The sequence below is a fragment of the Oncorhynchus clarkii genome, chromosome 7 (genome assembly GCF_045791955.1).
Source record: "Oncorhynchus clarkii lewisi isolate Uvic-CL-2024 chromosome 7, UVic_Ocla_1.0, whole genome shotgun sequence".
NCBI lineage: Eukaryota > Metazoa > Chordata > Actinopteri > Salmoniformes > Salmonidae > Oncorhynchus > Oncorhynchus clarkii.
The window spans coordinates 31,767,647-31,792,431 of record NC_092153.1 but is presented as its reverse complement, the minus strand read 5'-3'; the positions used below and the strand labels follow the sequence as shown (position 1 = coordinate 31,792,431).

The following is a 24,785-nucleotide window of genomic DNA, read 5'->3' as shown; positions in this document are numbered from 1 at the left end:
TCCAGAGGCAGGGACTGTGAGACTAGTCAGGATCAAAGGAAAGATGAACGGAGTCAAGGGAGATCCTTGATGAAAACCTGCTCCATAGCGCTCAGAACATCAAATCAAATAGAAATGTATCTGTCACATAGGCTGATTACAACAAGTGTAAACGTTATCATGAAATGCTTACTTATAAGTGCTTAACCAACCAACAATGCAGTTTGAAGAAAAACAAGATTTAAGAAAATATTATAAATAAATTAAAGTTACAAAAATAAAAGGCCAATAATAAAATACCAATAACAAGGCTATATACAAGGGGTACCGGTACCAAGTCAATGTGTGGTGGTACAGATTAGTCGAAATAATATGTACATGTAAGTAGGGGTAAAGTGACTATGCTTAGATAATAAACAGTGAGTAGCAGCAGCATAAAAAAAGGGGGAGGGGGGGGGGGGGGGTCAATGCAAATATTCCTGGTAGCCATTTGATCAGCTGTTCAGGGTAGTGTGAAGTCCAATAGAGAGAGTGTCATCTGTGGATATTTTGGGGTGGTATGCCAATTGGAGTAGGTCTAGGCTTTTTGGGATGATGGTGTTGATCTGAGCCATGACCAGCGTTTAACCTCAGACTGGGGCGAAGTTTCACCTTCCAACAGGACGATTCTGAGCACACAGCTGGCTTCGGGACAAGTCTCTGAATGTCCTTGAGTGGCCCAGTCAGAGCCTGGACCTGAACCTGATCGAACATCTCTGGAGAGACCTGAAAATAGAAGTGCAGCGACGCTCCCCATCCAACTTGACAGAGCTTGAACGGATCTGCATAGAAGAATGGCAAAAACTCACCAAATACAGGTGTGCCAACCTTGCAGCGTCATACCCAAGAAGACTCAAGGCTGTAATTGCTTCCAAAGGTGCTTCAACAAAGCACTGAGTAAAAGGTCTGAATAACTATGTAAATGTCATATTCCTGTTTTAATTATTGTATACATTCGGAAAATATTTAAAACCTGTTTTCGCTTTGTCAATATTGTGTGTATCTTGATGAGGATTTTTCTTTAATCCATTTTAGGAAAAATTCGGAATACTTCTCAAATGCACTATATATACAGTGCCAGTCAAAATTCTGGACACAGCTACTCCAGGGTTTTTCTTTATTTTTACTATTTTCTGCATTGTAGAATAATAATGAAGACATCAAAACTAGGAAATAACACATATGAATCATGTATCAAAAACGTGTTCCATCAAAATATATTTTTTTCCTTGATGACAGCTTTGCATACTCTTGGAATTCTCTCAACCACCTGGAATGCATTTCAATTAACGGGTGTGCCTTGTTAAAAGCACATTTGTGGAATTTCTTTCCTTCTTAATGCGTTTGAGCCAATCAGTTGTTTTGTGACAAGGTAGGGGTGTTATACAGAATTGATAGCCCTATTTGGTAAAAGACCAAGTCCATATTATGGCAAGAACAGCTCAAATAAGCAAAAAGAAATAGCAGTCCATCATTTCTTTAAGACATGAAGGTCAGTCAATATGGAAAATGTCAAGAACTTTTCAAGTTTCTTCAAGTGTTTCTTCAAGTGCAGTCGCAAAAACCATCAAGGCTTCAGACAAACAGACAAGCTTACTTCACCAACAGATCAAACTAGAAACATGTTGGAGGATTTGACAACTTTAGATACGGAGGGGACAGGAACAATTCATGTTCATCACTCACCACCTTAGGTCTCAAATGCTCCAAGAAGATGTTTCTGCAAAAACATAGCTACGTTTTTTCCTTGTTGGACCTGTATTAAAATGTATCCAATTTCGGTTTGTGTAGTTGTTGGTTTAGCTTTCTATAACTTTATAGCAAGTACGATCTTCATGTGTACGGGCATATTGTGTCGTGATTGCAAGGTGTCCCGTTATCTGGTTTTAATGTCCATTCTAGAATGCTCTTCTAGCCAAACAGAAAAGTGTATTAAACAATGCTGTGGTATAACACTAGATAAAAAAAAAAGAGAATCAAATTGTCTTTCATTAAAATTTCATGGACTATTATGACGGTATCTTCAACGTCACCAATAACTTTTTTATTACAGTAGTTGTCTTTTGCCCCAAAATCTACTTTAATTCTAAGCAAACAGCTGTACCCATCCTGAGATGGATCTGTCAAATGAAGCATCTGGTTTCTGAGGCTATATGAGAAGGCGTAGAGACATCTGTTAACACAACACCTGCAATAGCAAGTCATCAGCCTGAGAATGTGTGTGCGTATATGCGTGTGCGTGCGTCTCTGTGGCTGTGTCTACCCGTCTGTGTATGGTCTTGAACCTGTCCAATACAGCCACAACTGTGTGTCCTGAGTGTGTGTCCTATATTGCTGATAGGTACTCATAAACCCTCCTCAAGCCACCTATACAGTACCACATCACCTGTTGTGGTCAGTGGAACGTACCATAGTCTCCACCATGTTGGATTTGTTGTTCCTCAGGGTCTTGACGGTGTGGAACACATCTACAATGTTCTGTTGCTGGATCATCTCACTGATGCTGCAGATGGCACAGAAGGTACCGCTACGTCCACCACCCATCCTGTTGGAAAGAGAGGTTAAAAGATAGATAAGGAAAGGTGGATAAATGGGAAAGAGAGAACAGTTAAAAGAGATGTAAAGAGAGGGATGAGAAAGGGGCATAGAGAGCGAGGAAGAGGGACAGAAAGGTAGAAAAGGCCAAAGGAAGATGGAGAGAATGAGACCGAGAACAAGGTAGGGAGAGAGGTAAATGAAGAGAGAGAGAGATGAAGAGAGAGAGCGATGGAGGGGCAGGGTAAGGGACAGAGAGGGAATAATTTAAGACAGAGAGGGGGATGAGAACGGGACAGAGAGAGCAAATACAGGCGTCATCATGCTTCCCATCAGAAACATTGCGGAAACAGTTTGTGCATATATTATGATGACGTTATGTGACGTTTTTGTCTGTTTTGGCCTTCAGCAAGGATTTCTAGGCTGTTCGTGCACACACTTTTTTTGTCAAATCAAGTCACATTTGATTTGTCACATACAACAGTTAAATGATTACTTACAAGCCCTTAGCCAACGATGTAGTTTTAAGAAAATAACTACAAAAAAAAGTAAGAGATATGAAAAACAAATAACAAATTAAAGAGCAGCAGTAAATAACAATAGCGGGCCTATATACAGGGGGTACCAGTACAGAGTCAATAAGTCAATGTGCGGGCGCACCGGTGTCAAGGTATTTGAGATAATTATGTACATGCAGGTAGGGTTGTTAAAATGGCTATGCATAGATAATATCAGAGAGTAGCAGCAGCGTAGTGGGGGGTTGCAAATATTCCGGGGTGACATTTGATTAGCCGTTCAGTAGTCTTATGGCTTGGGGTTAAAAACTGGTTAGAAGCCTCTTGGACCTAGACTTGGCGCTCCGGTACCGCTTACCGTGCGGTAGCAGAGAGAACAGTCTTTGACTAGGATGGCCTTCCACTGACACTGCCTGGTATAGAGGTCCTGGTCCAGGTCCTACCCTGTACGCAAATGCCGTGCGGTCGGAGGCCAAGAAGTTGCCATACCAGGCTTATGTCTTTTCAAGCAAAGGTCAAAGTTATGTGAACACTTGTTCGGTTCTGGGCGCAAGCCAAACCTATGAATGCGGAAATCTTTAGGAGGACATCATTGTAAAGACAGAGGCAAAGACAGTAAAGAAAGAGAGAGAGAGAGGTAAAGAAAGCGAGAGAGGTAAAGATAGAGAGAGAGAGTTAAAGAAAGAGGGAGAGAGGAAAAGAAAGAGGGAGAGAGTTAAAGAAAGAGGGAGAGAGGTAAAGAAAGAGGGAGAGAGGTAAAGACAGAGGGAGAGAGGTAAAGAAAGAGAGAGAGGGGTAAAGAAAGAGGGAGACAGGTAAAGAAAGAGGGAGAGAGGTAAAGAAAGAGGGAAAGAGTAAAGAAAGAGGTAAAGAAAGAGGGAGAGAGGTAAATAAAGAGGGAGAGAGGTAAAGAAAGAGAGAGAGAGGTAAAGAAAGAGGGAGAGAGTAAAGAAAGAGGTAAAGAAAGAGGGAGAGAGGTAAAGAAAGAGGGAGGGAATAAAGAGAGAGAGGTAAAGAAAGAGAGAGAGGGGTAAAGAAAGAGGGAGACAGGAAAAGAAAGAGGGAGAGAGAGAGGAAAAGAAAGAGGGAGAGAGGTAAAGAAAGAGGGAGAGAGTAAAGAAAGAGGTAAAGAAAGAGGGAGAGAGGTAAAGAAAGAGGGAGAGAGGTAAAGAAAGAGAGAGAGGTAAAGAAAGAGAGAGAGAGGTAAAGAAAGAGAGAGATAAAGAAAGAGGGAGAGAGTTAAAGAAAGAGGGAGAGAGGTAAAGAAAGAGGGAGAGAGTAAAGAAAGAGGTAAAGAAAGAGGGAGAGAGGTAAAGAAAGAGGGAGAGAGGAAAAGAAAGAGGGAGAGTGGAAAAGAAAGAGGGAGAGAGTTAAAGAAAGAGGGAGAGAGGTAAAGAAAGAGGGAGAGAGTAAAGAAGGAAAGAGGTAAAGAAAGAGGGAGAGAGGTAAAGAAAGAGAGAGAGAGGTAAAGAAAGAGGGAGAGAGTAAAGAAAGAGAGAGGTAAAGAAAGAGGGAGAGAGTAAAGAAGGAGAGAGGTAAAGAAAGCAGGAGAGAGGTAAAGAAAGAGAGAGAGAGAGGTAAACAAAGAGGGAGAAAGGTAAAGAAAGAGGGATAGAGGTAAAGAAACAGTGGGAGAGAGTAAAGAAAGTGGGAGAGAGTAAAGAAAGAGGGAGAGAGTAAAGAAAGAGGGAGAGAGGTAAAGAAAGAGAGAGAGAGATAAACAAAGAGGGAGAGAGGTAAAGAAAGAGTGGGAGAGAGTAAAGAAAGAGGTAAAGAAAGAGGGAGAGAGGTATAGAAAGAGGGAGAGAGTAAAGAAAGAGGGAGAGAGTAAAGAAAGAGGTAAAGAAAGAGTGGGAGAGAGTATAGAAAGAGTGAGAGAGTGAAGAAAGAGGGAGATAGGTAAAGAAAGAGGGAGAGGGTAAAGAAAAAGGGAGAGAGGTAAAGCAAGAGGGAGAGAGGTAAAGCAAGAGGGAGAGAGTAAAGCAAGAGGGAGAGAGGTAAAGAAAGAGGGAGAGAGTAAAGAAAGAGGGAGAGAGGTAAAGAAAGAGGGAGAGAGTAAAGAAAGAGGGAGAGGGTAAAGAAAGAGGGAGAGGGTAAAGAAAGAGGGAAAGGGTAAAGAAAGAGGGAGAGAGTAAAGAAGGAGAGGGTAAAGAAAGAGGGAGAGAGTAAAGAAAGAGGGAGAGAGTAAAGAAAGAGGGAGAGAGTAAAGAAAGAGGGAGAGCGGTAAAGCAAGAGGCAGAGAGTAAAGAAAGAGGGAGAGAGTAAAGAAAGAGGGAGAGAGGTAAAGAAAGAGGAAGAGCGATAAAGTAAGAGGGAGAGAGGTAAAGAAAGAGGGATAGGTAAAGCAAAAGGGAGAGAGTAAAGAAAGAGGGAGAGAGTAAAGAAAGAGGGAGAGGGTAAAGAAAGAGGGAGAGATTAAAGAAAGAGGGAGAGAGTAAAGAACGAGGGAGAGAGGTAAAGAAAGAGAGAGAGAGTAAAGAAGGAGAGGGTAAAGCAAGAGGGAGAGAGGTAAAGCAAGAGGGAGAGTGGTAAAGCAAAAGGGAGATAGTAAAGAAAGAGGGAGAGAGTAAAGAAAGAGGGAGAGAGTAAAGAAAGAGGGAGAGAGTAAAGAAAGAGGGAGAGAGGTAAAGAGAGGGAGAGAGGTAAAGAAAGAGAGAGAGTAAAGAAGGAGAGGGTAAAGAAAGAGAGAGAGGGTAAAGAAAGAGGGAGAGAGTAAAGAAAGAGGGAGAGAGTAAAGAAAGAGGGAGAGAGTAAAGAAAGAAGGAGAGAGGTAAAGCAAGAGGGAGAGAGGTAAAGCAAGAGGGAGAGAGTAAAGAAAGAGGGAGAGAGGTAAAGAGGAAGAGAGGTAAAGAAAGAGGGAGAGGGGTAAAGAAAGAGGGAGAGAGTAATGAAGGAGAGAGGTAAAGAAAGAGGGAGAGAGTAAAGAAGGAGAGAGTAAAGAAGGAGAGGGTAAAGAAAGAGGAAGAGAGTAAAGGAAGAGGGAGAGGGTAAAAAAGAGGGAGAGAGGTAAAGAAAGAGGGAGAGGGGTAAAGAAAGAGGGAGAGAGTAATGAAGGATAGGGTAAAGAAAGTGGGAGAGCGGTAAAGCAAGAGGGAGAGAGTAAAGAAAGAGGGAGAGAGGTAAAGAAAGAGGAAGAGCGATAAAGAAAGAGGGAGAGAGTAATGAAGGATAGGGTAAAGAAAGAGGGAGAGCGGTAAAGCAAGAGGGAGATAGGTAAAGAAAGAGGGAGAGAGTAAAGAAGGAGAGGTAAAGAAAGAGGGAGAGAGTAAAGAGGGAGAGAGTAAATAAGGAGAGGGTAAAGCAAGAGGGAGAGAGGTAAAGAAAGAGGAAGAGCGATAAAGTAAGAGGGAGAGAGGTAAAGAAAGAGGGAGAGGTAAAGCAAAAGGGAGAGAGTGAAGAAAGAGGGAGAGAGTAAAGTAAGAGGGAGAGGGTAAAGAAAGAGGGAGAGAGTAAAGAAAGAGGGAGAGAGTAAAGAACGAGGGAGAGAGGTAAAGAAAGAGAGAGAGAGTAAAGAAAAAGAGGGTAAAGCAAGAGGGAGAGAGGTAAAGCAAGAGGCAGAGAGTAAAGAAAGAGGGAGAGAGTAAAGAAAGAGGGAGAGAGGTAAAGAAAGAGGAAGAGCGATAAAGTAAGAGGGAGAGAGGTAAAGAAAGAGGGATAGGTAAAGCAAAAGGGAGAGAGTAAAGAAAGAGGGAGAGAGTAAAGAAAGAGGGAGAGGGTAAAGAAAGAGGGAGAGATTAAAGAAAGAGGGAGAGAGTAAAGAACGAGGGAGAGAGGTAAAGAAAGAGAGAGAGAGTAAAGAAAAAGAGGGTAAAGCAAGAGGGAGAGAGGTAAAGCAAGAGGGAGAGTGGTAAAGCAAAAGGGAGAGAGTAAAGAAAGAGGGAGAGAGTAAAGAAAGAGGGAGAGAGTAAAGAAAGAGGGAGAGAGTAAAGAAAGAGGGAGAGAGGTAAAGAAAGAGAGAGAGTAAAGAAGGAGAGAGAGAGGTAAAGCAAGAGGGAGAGAGTAAAGAAAGAGGGAGAGAGGTAAAGAGGAAGAGAGGTAAAGAAAGAGGGAGAGGGGTAAAGAAAGAGGGAGAGAGTAAAGAAGGAGAGAGTAAAGAAAGAGAGGGTAAAGAAAGAGGAAGAGAGTAAAGAAAGAGGGAGAGGGTAAAAAAGAGGGAGAGAGGTAAAGAAAGAGAGAGTAAAGAAGGAGAGGGTAAAGAAAGAGGAGAGAGTAAAGAAAGAGGGAGAGAGTAAAGAAAGAAGGAGAGGGTAAAGAAAAAGGGAGAGAGGTAAAGCAAGAGGGAGAGAGTAAAGCAAGAGGGAGAGGGGTAAAGAAAGAGGGAGAGGGGTAAAGAAAGAGGGAGAGAGTAATGAAGGATAGGGTAAAGAAAGAGGGAGAGCGGTAAAGCAAGAGGGAGAGAGTAAAGAAAGAGGGAGAGAGGTAAAGAAAGAGGAAGAGCGATAAAGAAAGAGGGAGATAGGTAAAGAAAGAGGGAGAGAGTAAAGAAGGAGAGGTAAAGAAAGAGGGAGAGAGTAAAGAGGGAGAGAGTAAATAAGGAGAGGGTAAAGCAAGAGGGAGAGAGGTAAAACAAGAGGGAGAGAGGTAAAGCAAAAGGGAGAGAGTAAAGAAAGAGGGAGAGAGTAAAGAAAGAGGGAGAGAGGTAAAGAAAGAGAGAGAGAGTAAAGAAGGAGAGGGTAAAGAAAGAGAGAGAGGGTAAAGAAAGAGGGAGAGCGTAAAGAAAGAGGGAGAGAGTAAAGAAAGAGGGAGACTGTAAAGCAAGAGGGAGAGAGTAAAGAAAGAGGAAGAGAGGTAGAGAAAGAGGGAGAGGGGTAAAGAAAGAGGGAGAGAGTAATGAAGGAGAGAGGTAAAGAAAGAGGAAGAGAGGTAAAGAAAGAGGGAGAGGGGTAAAGAAAGAGGGAGAGAGTAATGAAGGAGAGAGGTAAAGAAAGAGGGAGAGAATAAAGAAGGAGAGAGTAAAGAAGGAGAGGGTAAAGAAAGAGGAAGAGAGTAAAGAAAGAGGGAGAGGGTAAAGAAAGAGGGAGAGGGTAAAGAAAGAGGGAGAGAGGTAAAGAAAGAGAGAGTAAAGAAGTAGAGGGTAAAGAAAGAGGAGAGAGTAAAGAAAGAGAGAGAGAGTAAAGAAAGGAGAGGGTAAAATAAGAGGGAGAGGGTAAAGAAAAAGGGAGAGAGGTAAAGCAAGAGGGAGAGAGTAAAGAAAGACAGAGAGGTAAAGAAAGAGGGAGAGGGGTAAAGAAAGATTGAGAGAGTAATGAAGGAGAGAGGTAAAGAAAGGTGTACCATGTACAGTATAGCAGGACGTGGGACTGAACTTAAGTAACAAATTGTACCTTGGGCAATCATTAAAACATAGAGGAAAACCCACGATCTAACCCAGCAGCAAAACTACCGTAGCCCATCTCCTATCCAATCCACATAGACTGAACTTAAGCCCATGTGGGTATTACTAAATCCATATTAGGGCAGCCCCTGTATCCCCTACATACAATATTCTGCATGCCTTACCACTCAAACAGTCGGACCATTAATTATGAAAATACTTTCTAATAATTCTCTAACCATTTGGTTTCAACTAGAGCCTTTGTGATACATAAACATAAAACATGAGAGAGAGGATGAGGGGCATTTGGAAAAAATGAGGAATGGTTGACCACTCAACCAAAATCAAACTCTGCACTATCTCTGAAAAGTACTATTGAAGGGTCTTGAAGGGACTCATTGCCGCCCACTGAAGTATTTCCACCAACATGTTCAAGGTAATACACATTATGAAACCATTGCTAAATGAGAGAAGGTGCCCTATTACCATTATGGTTATCAGTGGAGGCGGAATTAGGGTCTGCGCTAGTCTTGCTGACGTGACTCAAGTAGTCAGAGAGGGAGAGCTGACACACTGGTTTGGATAGGAGGACGTTGTAAAAACAGTATTCACACAGAAATGTGCTTCTGAATGTGTTGAGCTTTGATTGGTTCCCTCAAACTTTTTTTTTCATTCATGGGGCACCGAAAATGCTCTAATGGCTCTGGCTGAGACAAGTCATAATTACAGTGTCCATATTAGCACCAGTGTTGTGGTCATTACAAAACAATTGTTATATACTGTATTACCTGTTACTCGTTACTTCTTTATTACTTTATTTATGACTCCCTGGGAAAAGCAATGAGTTCCACTAATATTACTTTTGTTATATTACTTTTGTTTTAAACCCCAAAACATTGCACATCCTCAGTCAATGTAAACATTGTCAACGTTACGTTATGTAGGCCTATACACCAGTGGATAAGGGCAGCATTTTCTCTACTACATACAAAGCAACTAGCTTGTTCAGCTCTCCCTGGGATACAGCCTGTCCTCCTGAATGATTGAAATCAAGCCTTGGTTGTTTGGATGAGGTAGACAAGCGTGTTACTTTTGCAAATGCTTCAAGAGATTGGATGTTGTATTTCTAGCAGTGGAGATGTGTTTCTCACCTGGGCACAGTTTACATTTGACAGTTATATTCTTGTCATTTCGTCCCCCTACCAAATCAAAATAAAGGGGGTCAGTGGCGGTTGGTGCCATTTAAGATGAGGGAGGACAATTATATTTTTTGAGCATGACCTTATTTCTATTACAACATTCATTCATATCCCATTCACCCAGTTCAATGTAACATCGATAGGTTTAGGCTACAACATGATACAAAAATGTTCACTGTACCCATCATGGGTTGCTACAACCTAGCCTATGAACGTAGGTGCACAGGTCGAGAGAATTTTGAGTAATCAAGGTGACAGACAGTGTTCATATAGCCAATAAACTATTATGGTCCAAACACACCAAGACAGTCGTGAAGAGGGCACGACAACGCCTATTCCCCCTCAGGAGACTGAAAAGATTTGGCATGGGTCCTCAGATCCTCAAAAAGTTCTACAGGTGTACCATCGAGAGCACGGTTTCCTTTGTAGTCTGTAATCATTTGTAAGCCGTGCCACATCCGATGAGCATCGGAGCTGTTTTAGTAGGATTCAATCTTAGTCCTGTATTGACACTTTGTCTGTTTGATGGTTTGTCAGAGGGCATAGAGGGATTTCTTATAAATGTCCAGGTTAGAGTCCTGCTCCATGAAAGCACCAGCTCTACCCTTTAGCTCAGTGTGGATGTTGCCTGTAATCCATGGCTTCTTTTTGGAGTAAGTACGTACGGTCACTGTGGGGACGACGTCTTCGATGCACTTATTGATGCGACATACAGTGGTGCTTATCTGAAAAAGACCCACACAACGGAAATAGTGTGGCTGAGAGTCGTAGAAAAAAGTCTCAAAGGACTTTCCATCCTCTGTATATACTCTAGAACAGCCATACCCAACTGGCGGACCGCGGTCTTAATCCAGGGCCCCCGACAAAAAAACTTTTGTCTGTGGGATTCAGTCAGGTTTTTAACTTAATGCTGCTGAGAGTTGTAATAGTAGAACGCACAATGTACAATTTCGAAATTTGGTAGTGCATGGGCAGTTTTCCTCTCGCAATGTCCTTCACTGACAGACCTTAGAGAGCTATTCTTAACCTGCGATAAATGTCCAGTTGATTAACTACTGGCCATGTTAGCTAGATGGGTAAATTAGGCTAACTAGCTATCTAAATATTGTAGTTATGGCCAAATTATGCTCCCAGGGGCTTCGATCCCCAGGGGGCACCCATTGATTTTGTTGAGTCACTCAGGTATCAATACACACATAAGACATTCCAAAATTTGTAAAATTGCAGGAACTTAGCTTTAAAACTGCTCCATTTTCTCTCTGCCCAATGGCAAAATGTGTAGAATTTTAGGAAAATAGCTTTAAAATTGCTAGTTTTTCTCTCTGCCAGATGGCAAAATGTGTAGAATTGCATGGAATGAGCTTAAAAACGGCAACATTTTCTCTCCGCCAACAAGAGTGGTTGGAACAGTTTGAACAGTTTGGGGTCACATTGGTCGAGGTTTGTTACTATGCCGATAACCTTTGCCATCTAAGAAATATGTGTGACCAGACCTTCTCAAATAGTAGTTGAGTACCCCTGCTCTAGAAGGAAACAGCACTGTGGAAGCGAGCAGTGATAGATACATTCATAAAGCACATTCCCTATTGTCTTCCTGTCTGAGAGTATAGTATAGTTCTACCCCTCCACATCCTGTCTGGTTTAAACGTCCTCATATACAATGTCCCTGTATACAAATTCCATGGGCACGTGACTATCCACGTATGGACACTGTATGAGTAAAGAACTGTGTTCTGATATGGACACCGTATGGAAATACAACTTTCATGGAAGTGTGACTGTCCTAATATGGACACCATATCAGCATACCAGCCATGGACATGACTGTTCTACTATGGACAACCGTATGAGTATACAACTTCCATGGACGTGTGAATCTGATATCGACAACATAATACAAAGACCTTTGAGCCAGGCCCTCAGCTACTCACAGGCAGTGGACCACGGTGCGTCCGTCTCCCCCATCGTACTGCTCCTGCCACTTGGCCAGACGTCTCACCAGCTGCAAGATGGAGCGCTTGGACAGGGGCGTGTCCCGATAGGCCGGCCAGCCGATGAACTGGAAATGCTGCACCAAACGGTAGCCATCCTGGGGCTGCCAAAGAATCATAAATTAATGCCATAATCATCATCATCGTTGTTGTGGTCAACATCATCATCATGGACAACATGCCAGATAGTATCCTCATCATCCTTAGCACAATCATCAACCACTAGCAAGCTAATCTTCCTCCTCATTATAACCATCATCAAAATTGGAAGATGGACTTCGCCAATTTGAAGGGGGATCAAGTTTACCTCTGTGTCCACTGCAAACATAAACAACTCAGCCACTCACGTCATTAATGAACTGCTGACACATTGAGCTCCTCATCAGAAGCACATCTATTCCCAGTGTATTTGGACTCAACTTTCCTTCCCTTAGCCAGAGCAGAGCCAACAAGCCAACGACTGGCAACCACAACAAAGACGTTATCTGGCTCCATGCCCAAGCTGGGAACAAGGGAGAGGCTCATTTTGTCGTACAGGAGCCGTGTCATGTGCTTCTCGCGGTAGCGATGGAACCATTTCATGGTAAATTGGAGACGCCACCCCTGTGGCTTTTTGCACCACCACGGAGCTAAGTGTTGATTAGCTGCCTGACGAAGCCTGCCATCTCCGCTGGTTAAAGTGGGGGGCCATGAGCAAGCAAGAGGGAGAGGAGAGAGAAAGGAGTAACCGAGTGCCACAAACACAGGGATTCAAGTGGCAGTGATTTAATGGTGTCTAATGAGTATTAGTGTAAATAAAGCCCCTCCAATGGAACCAGTCTGAACCAGCCATGGTGCTGCCAGGCTTGGCCTGTCTGTTAGCCCCATCTCAATTGGCAGACCCGGGTTCAGATACTATTGGAAATCTTTCACAGGCTTTGAGCGTTTTCTTTAGCTTCCTTGGAGTGCCAAATTGATTTGGTTTTCACTTTTGGGACTTCTCTATTTGCTCCATTTTGCCAGGCAAGCTCATTCAAACACAGCTGGAGTATTATAAATTATTTAGAATAGTATCTTAACCCAGGTCTGACATGGGTATGTGGTGTGCATGGCACAAGCAATTAGGTTAACATTTGAAGGAGTCTAACTGACAAGACAGTGTCCTAGCGATATATACAACAGTGTTGTAGGAGTGGAGGCAAGACAAATGTACAGTAGTACATCTGGCATCTGAGCATCTGTTTCTTTTTTATGCTGGTCTGTGACCTATGGGATGTAATACAGTTCGTGACCTATGAGAGAAAACGAGCAGAACCATATAAAGTCCTACAGGCATAGATTCTAGTTTCTATGACTGTGATAATAATAAGTCACCTATACAGTGTTCCCTATTCATTTTAAAACCTGGTTTGCCACCATACTTTCTTTATTGTGATACAGACCCTGGCCATGTTGCAGATCCTGAAGATGCGATTGATGATGTCTTCATCGATGTCGGCCGAGATGAACTCCACCTGGACGGGGCCGTAGCAGCAGGAGCTCTTCTCGGGCCAGTACTGCATGCAAAGCTAGGGAGAAAAGAGGGAGTTAGCCATAGAAATATAATTATTTCTTCCTGCTTTATACATTTAATATGGCCACCGGTGCACCAATCACAGAAAATGTACTTGACTGGAAATGTCCGTTCTAGTAATTCTATTTATATGGCGTGAGCCTTGCTACATCACATGCTGTTGTGGACACTGTGGTTGAAATAGAGTATTCTACCCATTGGAAAGTACTGAAAACATTAAATAAACTACACATTGCTTTGGCCATTTGAACAAAGCCATCTCCAACTCACCATTATTGACTTCAAATGCAAGGTCATACAAGTACGAGAAAAGAAAAACATTGCTAACATGCTGGGTGGAATCATGCTGGGCGGAATCAATGCACACACAGCAAAAGCCTTGACCATATTAGCCTCTGCACGGTACACCTACAGCTAAGGGCCATGATGGGCTATCCTCCAGTCTAGTACTTTTGAAAGGCTCCAACCTCTTAAAACGAGTTCACCCTCACGTCAATAGGCCTTTGCTGGGCTTCAATCTAGGTGTCTGTCTGAGGGTTCTGGCAGCTATGTCGGATAGTTAAACCCCTGGCAGAGAAAGGAGTAGCTTATCCTGCCCTATAAAACTGTGTGTGTGAGACCCGGAGGAGGAGATGACAATGGAGGAATAGAGAGATAGATGGAGATGAACAGAGAACAATAGAGCATGTGTAAGACCCCCAAGGCAGACCGATAGTCAAAGAGATAAGCAAAGTCACTGTGTGTGTATGTGTCTACATGTGTGCATGCGTATGTTTACATGCACATATATGTGTGTGCGCACATGCCTGTGTGTATGCGAACACAGAGGGTGAACAATACACACCTGCGCTGCATCCATCTCGTTGAGCATGACTATCGAGGAGCAGTTGTAGTCGAAGACCAGCCTCCAGAAGTCGGCGGCCGTGTTGGGCAGCGGGTGCTGGGTTACGATGAAGGCTGCTGGCTGTTTATGGCTCTGTAAAAGAAAATCAATAACACAGCACTTCAGCCCTCAGTAGAGAAGGTGAGAGAGACAGAGAGAGAAAGAGAGAGGGACTCCAATGCCTGATCAACTCGTGGCGAAGGACAAAGAGCCAAACCAGGCGGACACCCACAGACAGTGTTAACCTTGCGCCGTAATGCATTGACAAGAGAAATCCAGCTACAGATCATTATGCTGCTGCCAGGCAGGCCGGGTCTGGGAAAGGCACCGCTGGCTTTATTTAGCTCCCCCTCTGTACTTGTTATTGTCTGCCGTTGTTGTCTTATCAGCTCTGTGTAGCTTATCTGGATCTATGTCAGTAGAGGCTCCTCAGAGGAGGAAGGGTAGGACCATCCTCCTTGCAAATTTTTTTTTTTTCAGAGAAACATTTCAACAAATTATCCTTTTTAGATAAAACTATATTAAATATATTCACATGACACCAAATAATTGACTAAAACACTCTGTTTTGCAATGAAGTAGCCTCTGCAAAACTCTGTAGAGTAGCACCATGGCGTAACTTCTGTCCTTCTCTGGGTACATTGACTTCAATACAAACCTAGGAGGCTCATGGTTCTCACCCCCTTCCATAGACTTACACAGTAATTATGACAACTTCCGGAGGATGTCCTCCAACCTGTCAGAGCTCTTGTAGAATGAACTGACAAGTTGTTCACTCAATAAAAGGATTAGACAATGAATCTACTACTGAAAGCACTAGCTAGCACTGCAGTGCATAGAATGTGTTGAGTAGAAAACATTGAACAGTGAACAAATGTATTTCTTCCAAAATGATTAAGAAGCAAGAGAGAGAGAGAACTAGCCATATTTTGTTGTATATTGAATGAAAAAAAATAATCATCCTCACTCATCTTAAATGACACTGATCTGTGTGTATAGATCTGCTATGAGAGTCATCATGTATCACAGCACTATGGCTTAATGGTGTGTTGGATAATGATCAGTTGTTAAATGATGTTGTTTGTTATCTTTTATATTGCTGTTGCACTATGACATTTAATTGTTAAACCCAATTTCTGCCTCCGCATATCCCCACAACAAATGCAATAAACATAAAATCCCTATACTAAGTCATAACACAACAGTACGAAAGCATATCTCAAACTAACTGATCTGTCTGCCAGTTTGGATGACATCTTCAGCCAAGCTATAGCCAATGGTTAAACCCTACTTGGGAGTCTGCAAATAGTATTTTAAATCTTTGAGCGTTTGTTTGAGTCTGGCTATAGAGTGCCAGATTGGCAGGGTTTGCACCTTGGGACAATACCAGTGGTTGAGAGACAGAGAGAGCGAGAGAGAGATTAACTTACATCCATGAGGGCAGCGTTGATGTAGTTACTGGACTCTCCATCAACAGAGATGAGGAAAGGCAGGCAGCGATCCACAGACAGGACGTCCATGCTGCGGTTCTTGTCGTGGTTCCGGGGGAGCAGTCCCACGCTACAGTCTTCAGGCCGAACCCGGGGAGTCACGATGTTCAGAGTCTGGGAGAGCGAACACGTTATTTTTAAAATTTTTTATCAGGTCTTAACAAGTTTTTTTTTTAAAGAAACCTACATCGTCTTAACAAGACTTGCTGACTATTTTCATTTTCGACACGTGACGTTTTTGTAACCTACTGGGTATTACCTTCCAACCCGCAATACTATAATACAATATTCTTCTAAGCTAAAGCATATAGGCATTACATTAGACTCTGGGAACTAACACAAGTATTCAGGTCTCAGGCAAGGTTTCTCCCTCCGCTAGCGTTATTCACCAAACCACCTCCTCTGCAACACTCACAATGACATAGCCCTGAATCAACTGCCCAGACTAGTAGTGGAGAACAAATTGGTGAGTAAATAATCCCACGAAAATAAATAATCTGCCCCTATTTTCTTTAATTTCCATATTCCAACATAACAGCATTACTGGTAGTCAGTGCCTTCAACAAGTGCAAATACTTCACTGAAGCGAAGGCTGCAGATGACTTATGTATGAGGGAGAATGAGGGATACTGAGATTGGGAGTGCGATAGAGAGATACGCATCATACATTATGAGACAGATTACAGATCTGAGACCTGTGCTTGATACAGTGATGGGATATTAATCTCAGAGAGAATACGGAGCAGAAGTGCTTAGCTGCCGAGTTTATACTGCCTCCTAACGGTAGCTAAAAAGCCTTGTTCTTGGAGAAGGAAAATGTCACCCATCTTAGGGGGAAAAGGCAAATGTCATACCTCTTAAGAGGAAAAGAGACAGACAGACAGGCAGACAGACAGGCAGGCAGGCAGGCAGGCAGGCAGGCAGGCAGAAGTCGAGAGAGCTAACCTGAAACTCGTCCTTAATTTGGCTAGAGTTGGTCTGTGGGTCCAGTCTGATAATGTTGTAGTATATGGCTCTGAATTCACAGACTGGGATGGCTGTGTTTCCACACAAGCAGGCTTCCAGGATGGCATCGTGGACAAAGACATACTGCTCCTGGGGTAGGACACAATACATAACATGAGATTACGTAAAATAACATGACATAACAAAAGAGGTTCATGTATTTCTACCCTTCAGGTCAACATCAACACACAAAAGGACACTTTATTTACAGCACTTCAACAACTAGTTGGACCCTATTCACTAGACTCAATCCACATGTACTGTTGAAATGTTTCGAGAACAGAGCAGAACATACAGGTAACGAGTCCAACTCTAACTGCTTGTACACTGATATACAAAAACATAAATAGTTGTTGGCAACACTTTACATTAAGTTGCCACTATTACTATGCAACTACACAGTAATAACTATAGTACCATCATAGTAGTTATAGGTAGTGGTATTAGTAAGAACACAGTTGGCTGACACATCCACTTGTTGAAGGTTATTCCACATATGTAATTACTGATGTTACACATTTTATTGTAATGACATGATTGATAGTCACCTGTGAATTACCATGTTAATAACTCAAACCAAAATCTGACATAGTTACATGGTGCCATTACCATCAAATCCACCAGTAATACCAGGGTTGCTCTGATGATGTAAATAGGCTAGGACACTGCAAACACACCTTGACTTTTTCCACATTTTGTTACGTTACAGCCTTATTCTAAAATGTATTACATACATTTAAAAAAACTCAGGAATCTTCACACAATACACCATAATGACAAAGCAAAAACAGGTTTCTTTCTGAAAATGTATTAAAAATAAAAACCAGAAATACCTTATTTACATAAGTATTCCTTTGTTACAAGATTCATCCTGTTTCAAATGATTATCCTTGAGCTGTTTCTACAACTTGATTGGAGTCTACCTGTGGTAAATTCAATTGATTGGACATGATTTGGAAAGGCACCTGTCTATATAAGGTCCCACATTTGACATTGCATGTAAGAGCAAAAACCAAGCCATGAGGTCGAAGGAATTAACCGTAGAGCTCAGGGACAGCATCGTGTCGAGGCACATATCTGGGGAAGGGTACCTAAAAAATGTATGCAGCATTTAAGGTCCCCAAGAACACAGTGGGCTCCATCATTCTTAAATGGAAGAAGTTTAGAACCACCAAGACTCTTCCTAGAGCTGGCCGCCTGGCCAAACAGAGCAATTGGGGGAGAAGGGCCTCGGTCAGATAGGTGACCAAATACAAGATGGTCACTCTGACAGAGCTCTAGAGTTCCTCTATGTAGATGGGAGAACCTTCCAGAAGGACAACCATCTCTGCAGCACTCCACAATCAGGCCTTTATGGTAGAGTGGCAAGACGGAAGCCACTCCTCAGTAAAAGGCACATGACAGCCCGCTTGTAGTTTGCAAAAATGCACCTAAAGATTTACAGAAAATGAGAAACAAGATTCTCTGGTCTGATGAAACCAAGATTGAACTCTTTGGCCTGAATGCCAAGCATCACGTCTGGAGGAAACCTGGCACCATCCCTAAGGTGAAGCATGGTAGTGGCAGCATCATGCTGTGGGGATGTTTTGCAGCGGCAGAGACTGGGAGACTAGTCAGGATTGAGGGAAAGATGAACGGAGAAAAGTACAGAGAGATCCTTGATAAAAACCTGCTCCAGGGTGCTCAGGACCTCAGATTGGGGCGAAGGTTCAGCTTCCAAAAGGAAACAACCCTGAGCACACAGCCAAGACAACGCAGGAGTGGCTTCGGGACAAGTCTGAATGTCCTTCAGTGGCCCAGCCAGAACCCAGACTTGAACTCAATCTAACATCTCTGTAGAGACTTGAAAAAAGCTGTGCAGCAACCCTCCCCATCCAACCTGACAGAGCTTGAGATCATCTGCAGAGAAGAATGGGAGAAACTCCCCAAATGCAGGTGTGCCAAGCTTGTAGAGTCATACCCAAGAAGAATCAATGCTGTAATCACTGCCAAGTGCGCTTCAACAACGTACTCTTTTTACTTTGTCATTTTGGGTTGTCGTGTGTAGATTGCCTTGTTCTAAAAAATTTGAATAAGGCTGTAATGTAACAAAACGTGGAAAAAGTCAAGGGATCTGAATACTATCTGAAATCATTGTACATATAAAACACAGGGAAATCATATTTTTAACTGCACTGGGCCTTTAAGCCAGGTCATAGAAATAAACTCATTGAAAATGACTGGTAGTTAATGACAGGGTGTGCCTTGTTACAATTATTGTACCAGGTCCTAGCCTATTTATCAACCCTGATTTTACATGTGGATTTGATGGTATTGGCACCTTGTTGGTGCAACAAGGTCAGATTTCGTTTGAAATTATTAAAACCATGAGCCTCCTAGGTTTTGTATTGAAGTCAATGTACACAGCGGACAGAAAATAGCTGTCCTCAGGCTACACCATGGTGCTACCCCAGAGAGTGTAGTTGAGGTTACTGTAGACCTTCATTGCAAAACAGTGTGTTTTAATCAGTTATTTGATGACGTGAATATATGTATTATAGTTTAATCTAAAAAGGATATATATTTTTTAATGTTTCACAATTTGTATTTTTATGAAATTCACAGAGTAGGATGGTATTCCCCTTCCTTCTCTGAGGAGCCACCATTGATATATGTTAACTGTTCACAGGAGAGGCATTTTTTTCATCAAAATGCATTTTGTTTTGCAGAAAGTCCTTCTGGAATATGTGAAGTTTCATGTGCCTTAATAACAAACTTGTATTGCATCTGTAAATACATTGTTCAATTACGAGCCTAGTTGGTTTAGCCACGGAAAAAGTCAGGAACCTTCCCGCTAGCCATGATTGGCTGAGATAATGGATGTTATGGACATGGCGGGACATGGCGGGAAAGGAGTTTGGATTGGTCTGCCAGGTAGCATGCTTCCTACTACAATGTGAGCTGCTCAGTATGCGTTGATAATCCTTTCTACCGCGTCTTTTTACAAATATATAACGTTAGCCATTGAGAACTTAAAAAGCCGTGCTCTCAACAACATGGATGCCCTAAATTTAGCAGATGCTATTGACAGATCAGTTGTAAGAAGTTGTGATGTGCTACTTTTCATACATGCCACAGTCAGTGTGAGCTGGAATGACTTGACACGACCCTGGCCAAGTCTGCCGTGAAGAAGCACTCATCCATGTATACAGGTAAGAGTCTAGCTACATTTTCAGATATTATACATGTTTTTAATTGAGTCAGAAAGTCATTTTCATTGCAAGTTAAAGCGTACTGTTGGCTAGCTAGCGGACGTTAGCATGCTGTCTCGCTAGCTAGCGTTATGTGTATGATCTCTGTAGTAATATTATGCAAATCAGAAATGAATTTGCATTGCTAGTTATAGCCTAATGTTAGCTAGCAAGATAACGTTGAACCTAGTTGATTAGCTTTAGCTACCTGCAGATTCATACTACAGCTATGACAATCAGTTTGTATTGGTGGTAGTATGAGTTGGTATTACGTCAGTTCATTGTTTAGCTAGCTAGCTAGCTAGCTATCAAATTAGCCAGGTGTGTCTGGGGGTGATTACGGACATCTATTGTATTTCATGAACATGTGTACATATCTAGAAAATAGTGACCCATCCACTTAGCTAGTTGTGGCTGGGGATGGATATTAAAAAAAAATCACATGACCCATCAATTTAGACAAGTGTGTCGGGTAAGTGTCATCTAATAATTATAAAACATTTATAATCTGGACACGTTCTGTTGTTTTTTATATTTCTACGATGCAAATAACCACTTCACTGTATGATTTACACCTTCTGTATCCTGTGCATGAAACAAATAAACTTAGATTGTATTTGATATGGTGTGTGTTTTACCAGAGAAGGTAATGTGGAGAACAACATGAGGTTGCTGTTGTATTACCGTTATTTAAGGGTGACTGCAAAACTCCCACGGTCGTAACCCACACTTAGCAAACACACTTGCAAACTCATTCACAGAATAAAAATGTGTGCGAACTTAAGTTATCTATTATTCAGCATGTATTTAATATTAATAGGATCATTGGGATGGAAGATGCATGACTGAGAACTCTCCAGTGGTAGCTAGGCTCGCCTGACTTGGGAAATATATCTGAGGAGACACCACACACATTTGATCAGTAGTGATATCACGCGTGCTGATGGTTTGTATGAATGGTTGCAAGTCGCAGAGTCGTTGAGAATGTACAATGTATATCAGTCTAGTAGGTACACATAAGTTAATGAAACAGTAGTAGTTATGGAGAATACTGATGCATATTTACTAGTAGCCCTTTTGTCGTTCTCACCATTGACATTGAAGTAGCACTCAATGGGGAGTAGTTTGAGAAAGATGAGAATGACAGAATTGTTCATCTTTATAAAATAATGAGTACTTAGTTTGGACGCAAGGTGATTTGTAGATCAGTGATTCTGTTTGGTCCAACTGCAATGTAGTTGATCTCAAACACACACACATTATCTCACAGGTGTTGTTTCTCTACTAAGAACCACTGTTTCATCACTGACTGCATGATCCACTGGAAAATGTAACCCTAATAGCCTGGAATGGCCTGTCTGGCAGATAAGGCCCAGGCTTATAGACCATAGAAATAGAATCTGGTTTCAAGGTCTGGGGATAACATTTCTATGCTTTAGACTCTCCCTTTAGACTCACTTTACATTATCATGTCTAAGCTTCACAATATCCTATGTCTATGCTTTACAGTGTCCCTCCATAGGACTCACTTTAAAATATGCCTGCTGAAAATTTAATGCAGAACAACTAACTGTGGGCAGTGGGTTACGGCATAGGATCAGTCTGGTGATTGTCTGGGAAAGACTAGCCATAGCAGACTACTGTTTGAGCCTTTTCAACCCTTTACCATGGCGATGGAAAATGCTACGCTAATAGACTTGCTGTGACTTTGAACGTTGGTTGCACTCCCTTTACACTTAGTATGAGGATGTCTAATGCTAACTGTGTAACTGCTAGTAACTACTATCAGTATCATTGAACAAAATAACATGTGAATGGCTAATGATAACCTAAAAATACCATATTAACGCTAGGTATAAGGATGGCTAATGCTATGCTATTTGGCAAACTGCACTTTTAAACACTGTACCATTTTTTTATGTACCATTATGCGCAATTATGTATCATTACTTCCTTTGCAGGGCACTGTAATGACTAATGCTTCAACTATGATAGAGTACTGTCCTCTTCTTTACCCACTATCCACACACAAGCTAATCAGTACATTTCTTCACCAACCTCGGTTTGCACCATGTTAACCCTTTGTGAGCGCAGTTCGCGGATGCAGTTGAAGATGTCCACCACACCCTCGTTCTCGGCCATATCCAGCATAATGTCCACAGCTATGAAACAGCCTGTCCTTCCAGCCCCGGCACTGGAGAGAGAGAGAGGGGGAGAGAGATAAAGAGAGAGAGAGAAACTATTTCTCAAATGACTGCCTCACCTGGTTCACCAACTATTTCTCAGATAGAGTTCAGTGTGTCAAATCGGAGGGCCTGTTGTCCAGACCTCTGGCAGTCGCTGTGTTAGTACCAGAGGGTTACATTCTGGGGCCGACTATTTTCTCTGTATATATCAATGATGTTGCTCTTGCTGCGGGTGATTCCTTGATCCATCTCAACGCAGACGACACCATTCTGTATACATCTGGCCATTCCTTGGACACTGTTAAAGCTTCAATGCCATACAACACTCATTCCGTGGCCTCCAACTGCTCTTAAATACAAGTAAAACTAAATGCATGCTCTTCAACTGATTGCTGCCCGCACATGCCTGCCCGACTAGCATCACTACTCTGGACGGTTCTGACTTAGAATATGTGGACAACTACAAATAACTAGGTGTCTGGCTAGACTGTAAACTCTCCTTCCAGACTCATATTAAACATCTCCAATCCAAAATTAAATCTAGAATCGGTTTCCTATTTTGCAACAAAGCATTCTTCACTCACGCTGCCAAATTAGATGCAGTCTATCACAGTTCCATCCATTTTGTCACCAAAGCCCCATATACCACCCACCACTGCAACCTGTATGCTCTCGTCGGCTGGCACTCTGGCTATTCGTCGCCAGACCCACTGGCTCCAGGTCATCTATAAGTCTTTGCTAGGTAAAGCTCTGCCTTATCTCAGCTCACTGGTCACCATAACAACACCCACCCGTAGCACATGCTCCAGCAGGAATATCTCACTGGTCATCCCCAAAGCCAACACCTGCTTTAGCTGCCTTTCCTTCCAGTTCTCTGCTGCCAATGACTGGAACGAATTGCAAAAATCGTTGAAGTTGGAGACATATCTCCCTCACTAACTTTATCTGAGCAGCTTACTGATCGCTGCAGCTGTACACAGCCCATCTGTAAATAGCCCATCCAACTACCTACCTCATCCCCATATTGCTTTCATTTACTTTTCTGCTCTTTTGCACACCAGTATTTCTACTTGCACACCAGTATTTCTACTTGCACATCATCATCTGCACATCTACCACTCCAGTGTTAATCTGCTAAATTGTAATTACTTTGCTACTATGGCCTGTTTATTGCCTTACCTCCTTACGCCATTTGCACACACTGTATATAGACTTTTTCTATTGTGTTATTGACTGTACGTTTGTTTATTCAATGTGGAACTCTGTGTTGTTGTTTGTGTCGCACTGCTTTGCTTTATCTTGGCCAGGTCGCAGTTGTAAATGAGAACTTGTTCTCAACTGGCCTACCTGGTTAAATAAAGGTGAAATATACAGTATATATATTTTAAATGTAATCAATGTCTCCAGTAAGGCCTTGTCTTTACAGTACACAGGGTTCTTTGGCTCTCCCCATTGGAGAACCCTTTGAAGAGCCCTTTTTCGTACCAGGTAGAACCCTTTTATGTTCCATTAAGAATCCTTTCTACAGAGGGTTCTACATGGAACCCAAAAGGGTTCAACCTGGAACCAAAAAGGGTTCTACCTGGAACAAGAGAACAAAGGGTTCTCCTATGGGGACATCCAAAGAACCCTTTTGGAGTGTGCAGTTCCTAATCTATCCTCTGTAATTGACCTGCCACAGTTAGCGGCGGCGGCGACACATGAAGACACATGCCCTATGATAAACATATGTTGAACCGCGCTGCGCTCCCACAGTTAGCCAAAAGAGGCAGGACTGCCTAATGGTGCTGACAAACAGCGCACTCCATCAGCCCCTGCGAGTGACAGGTAGGGGTTAGAGCTATTTCCCCCTTACCCCGGTGTTAAGGAAACACACCCAGCAGAACGGGCTGTGAGGGAGGGATGGAGCAAGGGAGAGAAGGAGTTGTGATGGAAGGGAGATAGTGGTGGAGAAGAGGTAGAGGAGAGGTAAGAGACGGGGGCTGCTTAGCCATCATTCACTCGGCAGCATTCTGACAGGTCCCAGCTCCGGATCTCAGGAGCTGGGGGCCACTCAGTAACTCGGCAACCTGTCAGACAGCCTGTCAGCTGCCGGTGATTAATGGTGAGAGCGGCAAACAACTGGGTCCTGGCAGGGGGATATCGGCCAAGGAGTGCCCCAGGAAATGTGAAATTACTCCGCAGTCTGTCAATGGGGGCCTACGCTCTGTGGGCCAAAGTTTATCCTGTTGGCCTTCATCTGCATCCCATCTATATTTCAGTTAAGTGGGGGAATGGCTGCCAACCTCCATGTAGCTCCATTGGACATTTGTTGTCAGCGCTCAACGAGGGAATTCGGTGGGGGAGTGATCGGAGCATTGTATTTCAAAAGCCAGGCTGACCTTTTTAGGAGAACTTGAACCGACACCGCTTTGAATTGTAGAAAAGCGATGGAGTAAGGAATGAGAGGTACGTTAAATATAGTGTGCCGCTACGGGGACTAGTCTAGTCGGAAATATGGGTCGGCAGGTAACCTAGAGGTTAGAGTGATGGTCCAGTAACCGAAAGGTTGCTGGATCAAATCCCAGAGCTGACAAGGTAAAAATCTGTTTTTCTTCCCCTGAGCAATGCAGTTAACCCACTGTTCCCAAGGGTGCCGAAGATGTGGATGTCAATTAAGGCAGCCCCCAGCACCTCTCTGAGGGGTTGTGTTAAATGCAGAAGACACATTTCAGTTGAAGGCATTCAGTTGTACAACTGACTAGGTATCTCCCTTTCCCCTAAATGGGACACATGCAAAAAGTTTGAGCTTTTTGATGTCAATGCCTTTTCTGCCTATTGTCCTAGTGTAAACATTCCCAGGACACAAACTAGTTAAATGTTTTACA

General features: G+C 42.7%; 1 protein-coding gene across 1 annotated transcript in view; it reads right to left on the bottom strand.

Moving 5' to 3' along the window:
- The window catches only part of LOC139413194 (receptor-type tyrosine-protein phosphatase T-like), a 497,128-nt gene that overhangs the window by 1,900 nt on the left and 470,443 nt on the right, over positions 1-24,785 (bottom strand). The window contains exons 28-34 of the mRNA XM_071160294.1: positions 21,791-21,926; positions 16,443-16,592; positions 15,438-15,611; positions 13,969-14,100; positions 12,994-13,119; positions 11,513-11,676; positions 2,428-2,563 (exon numbers count right to left, since the gene is read on the bottom strand). Coding sequence (XP_071016395.1) covers positions 2,428-2,563; positions 11,513-11,676; positions 12,994-13,119; positions 13,969-14,100; positions 15,438-15,611; positions 16,443-16,592; positions 21,791-21,926 — 1,018 coding nt within the window. The remainder of the gene's footprint in view (positions 1-2,427; positions 2,564-11,512; positions 11,677-12,993; positions 13,120-13,968; positions 14,101-15,437; positions 15,612-16,442; positions 16,593-21,790; positions 21,927-24,785) is intronic.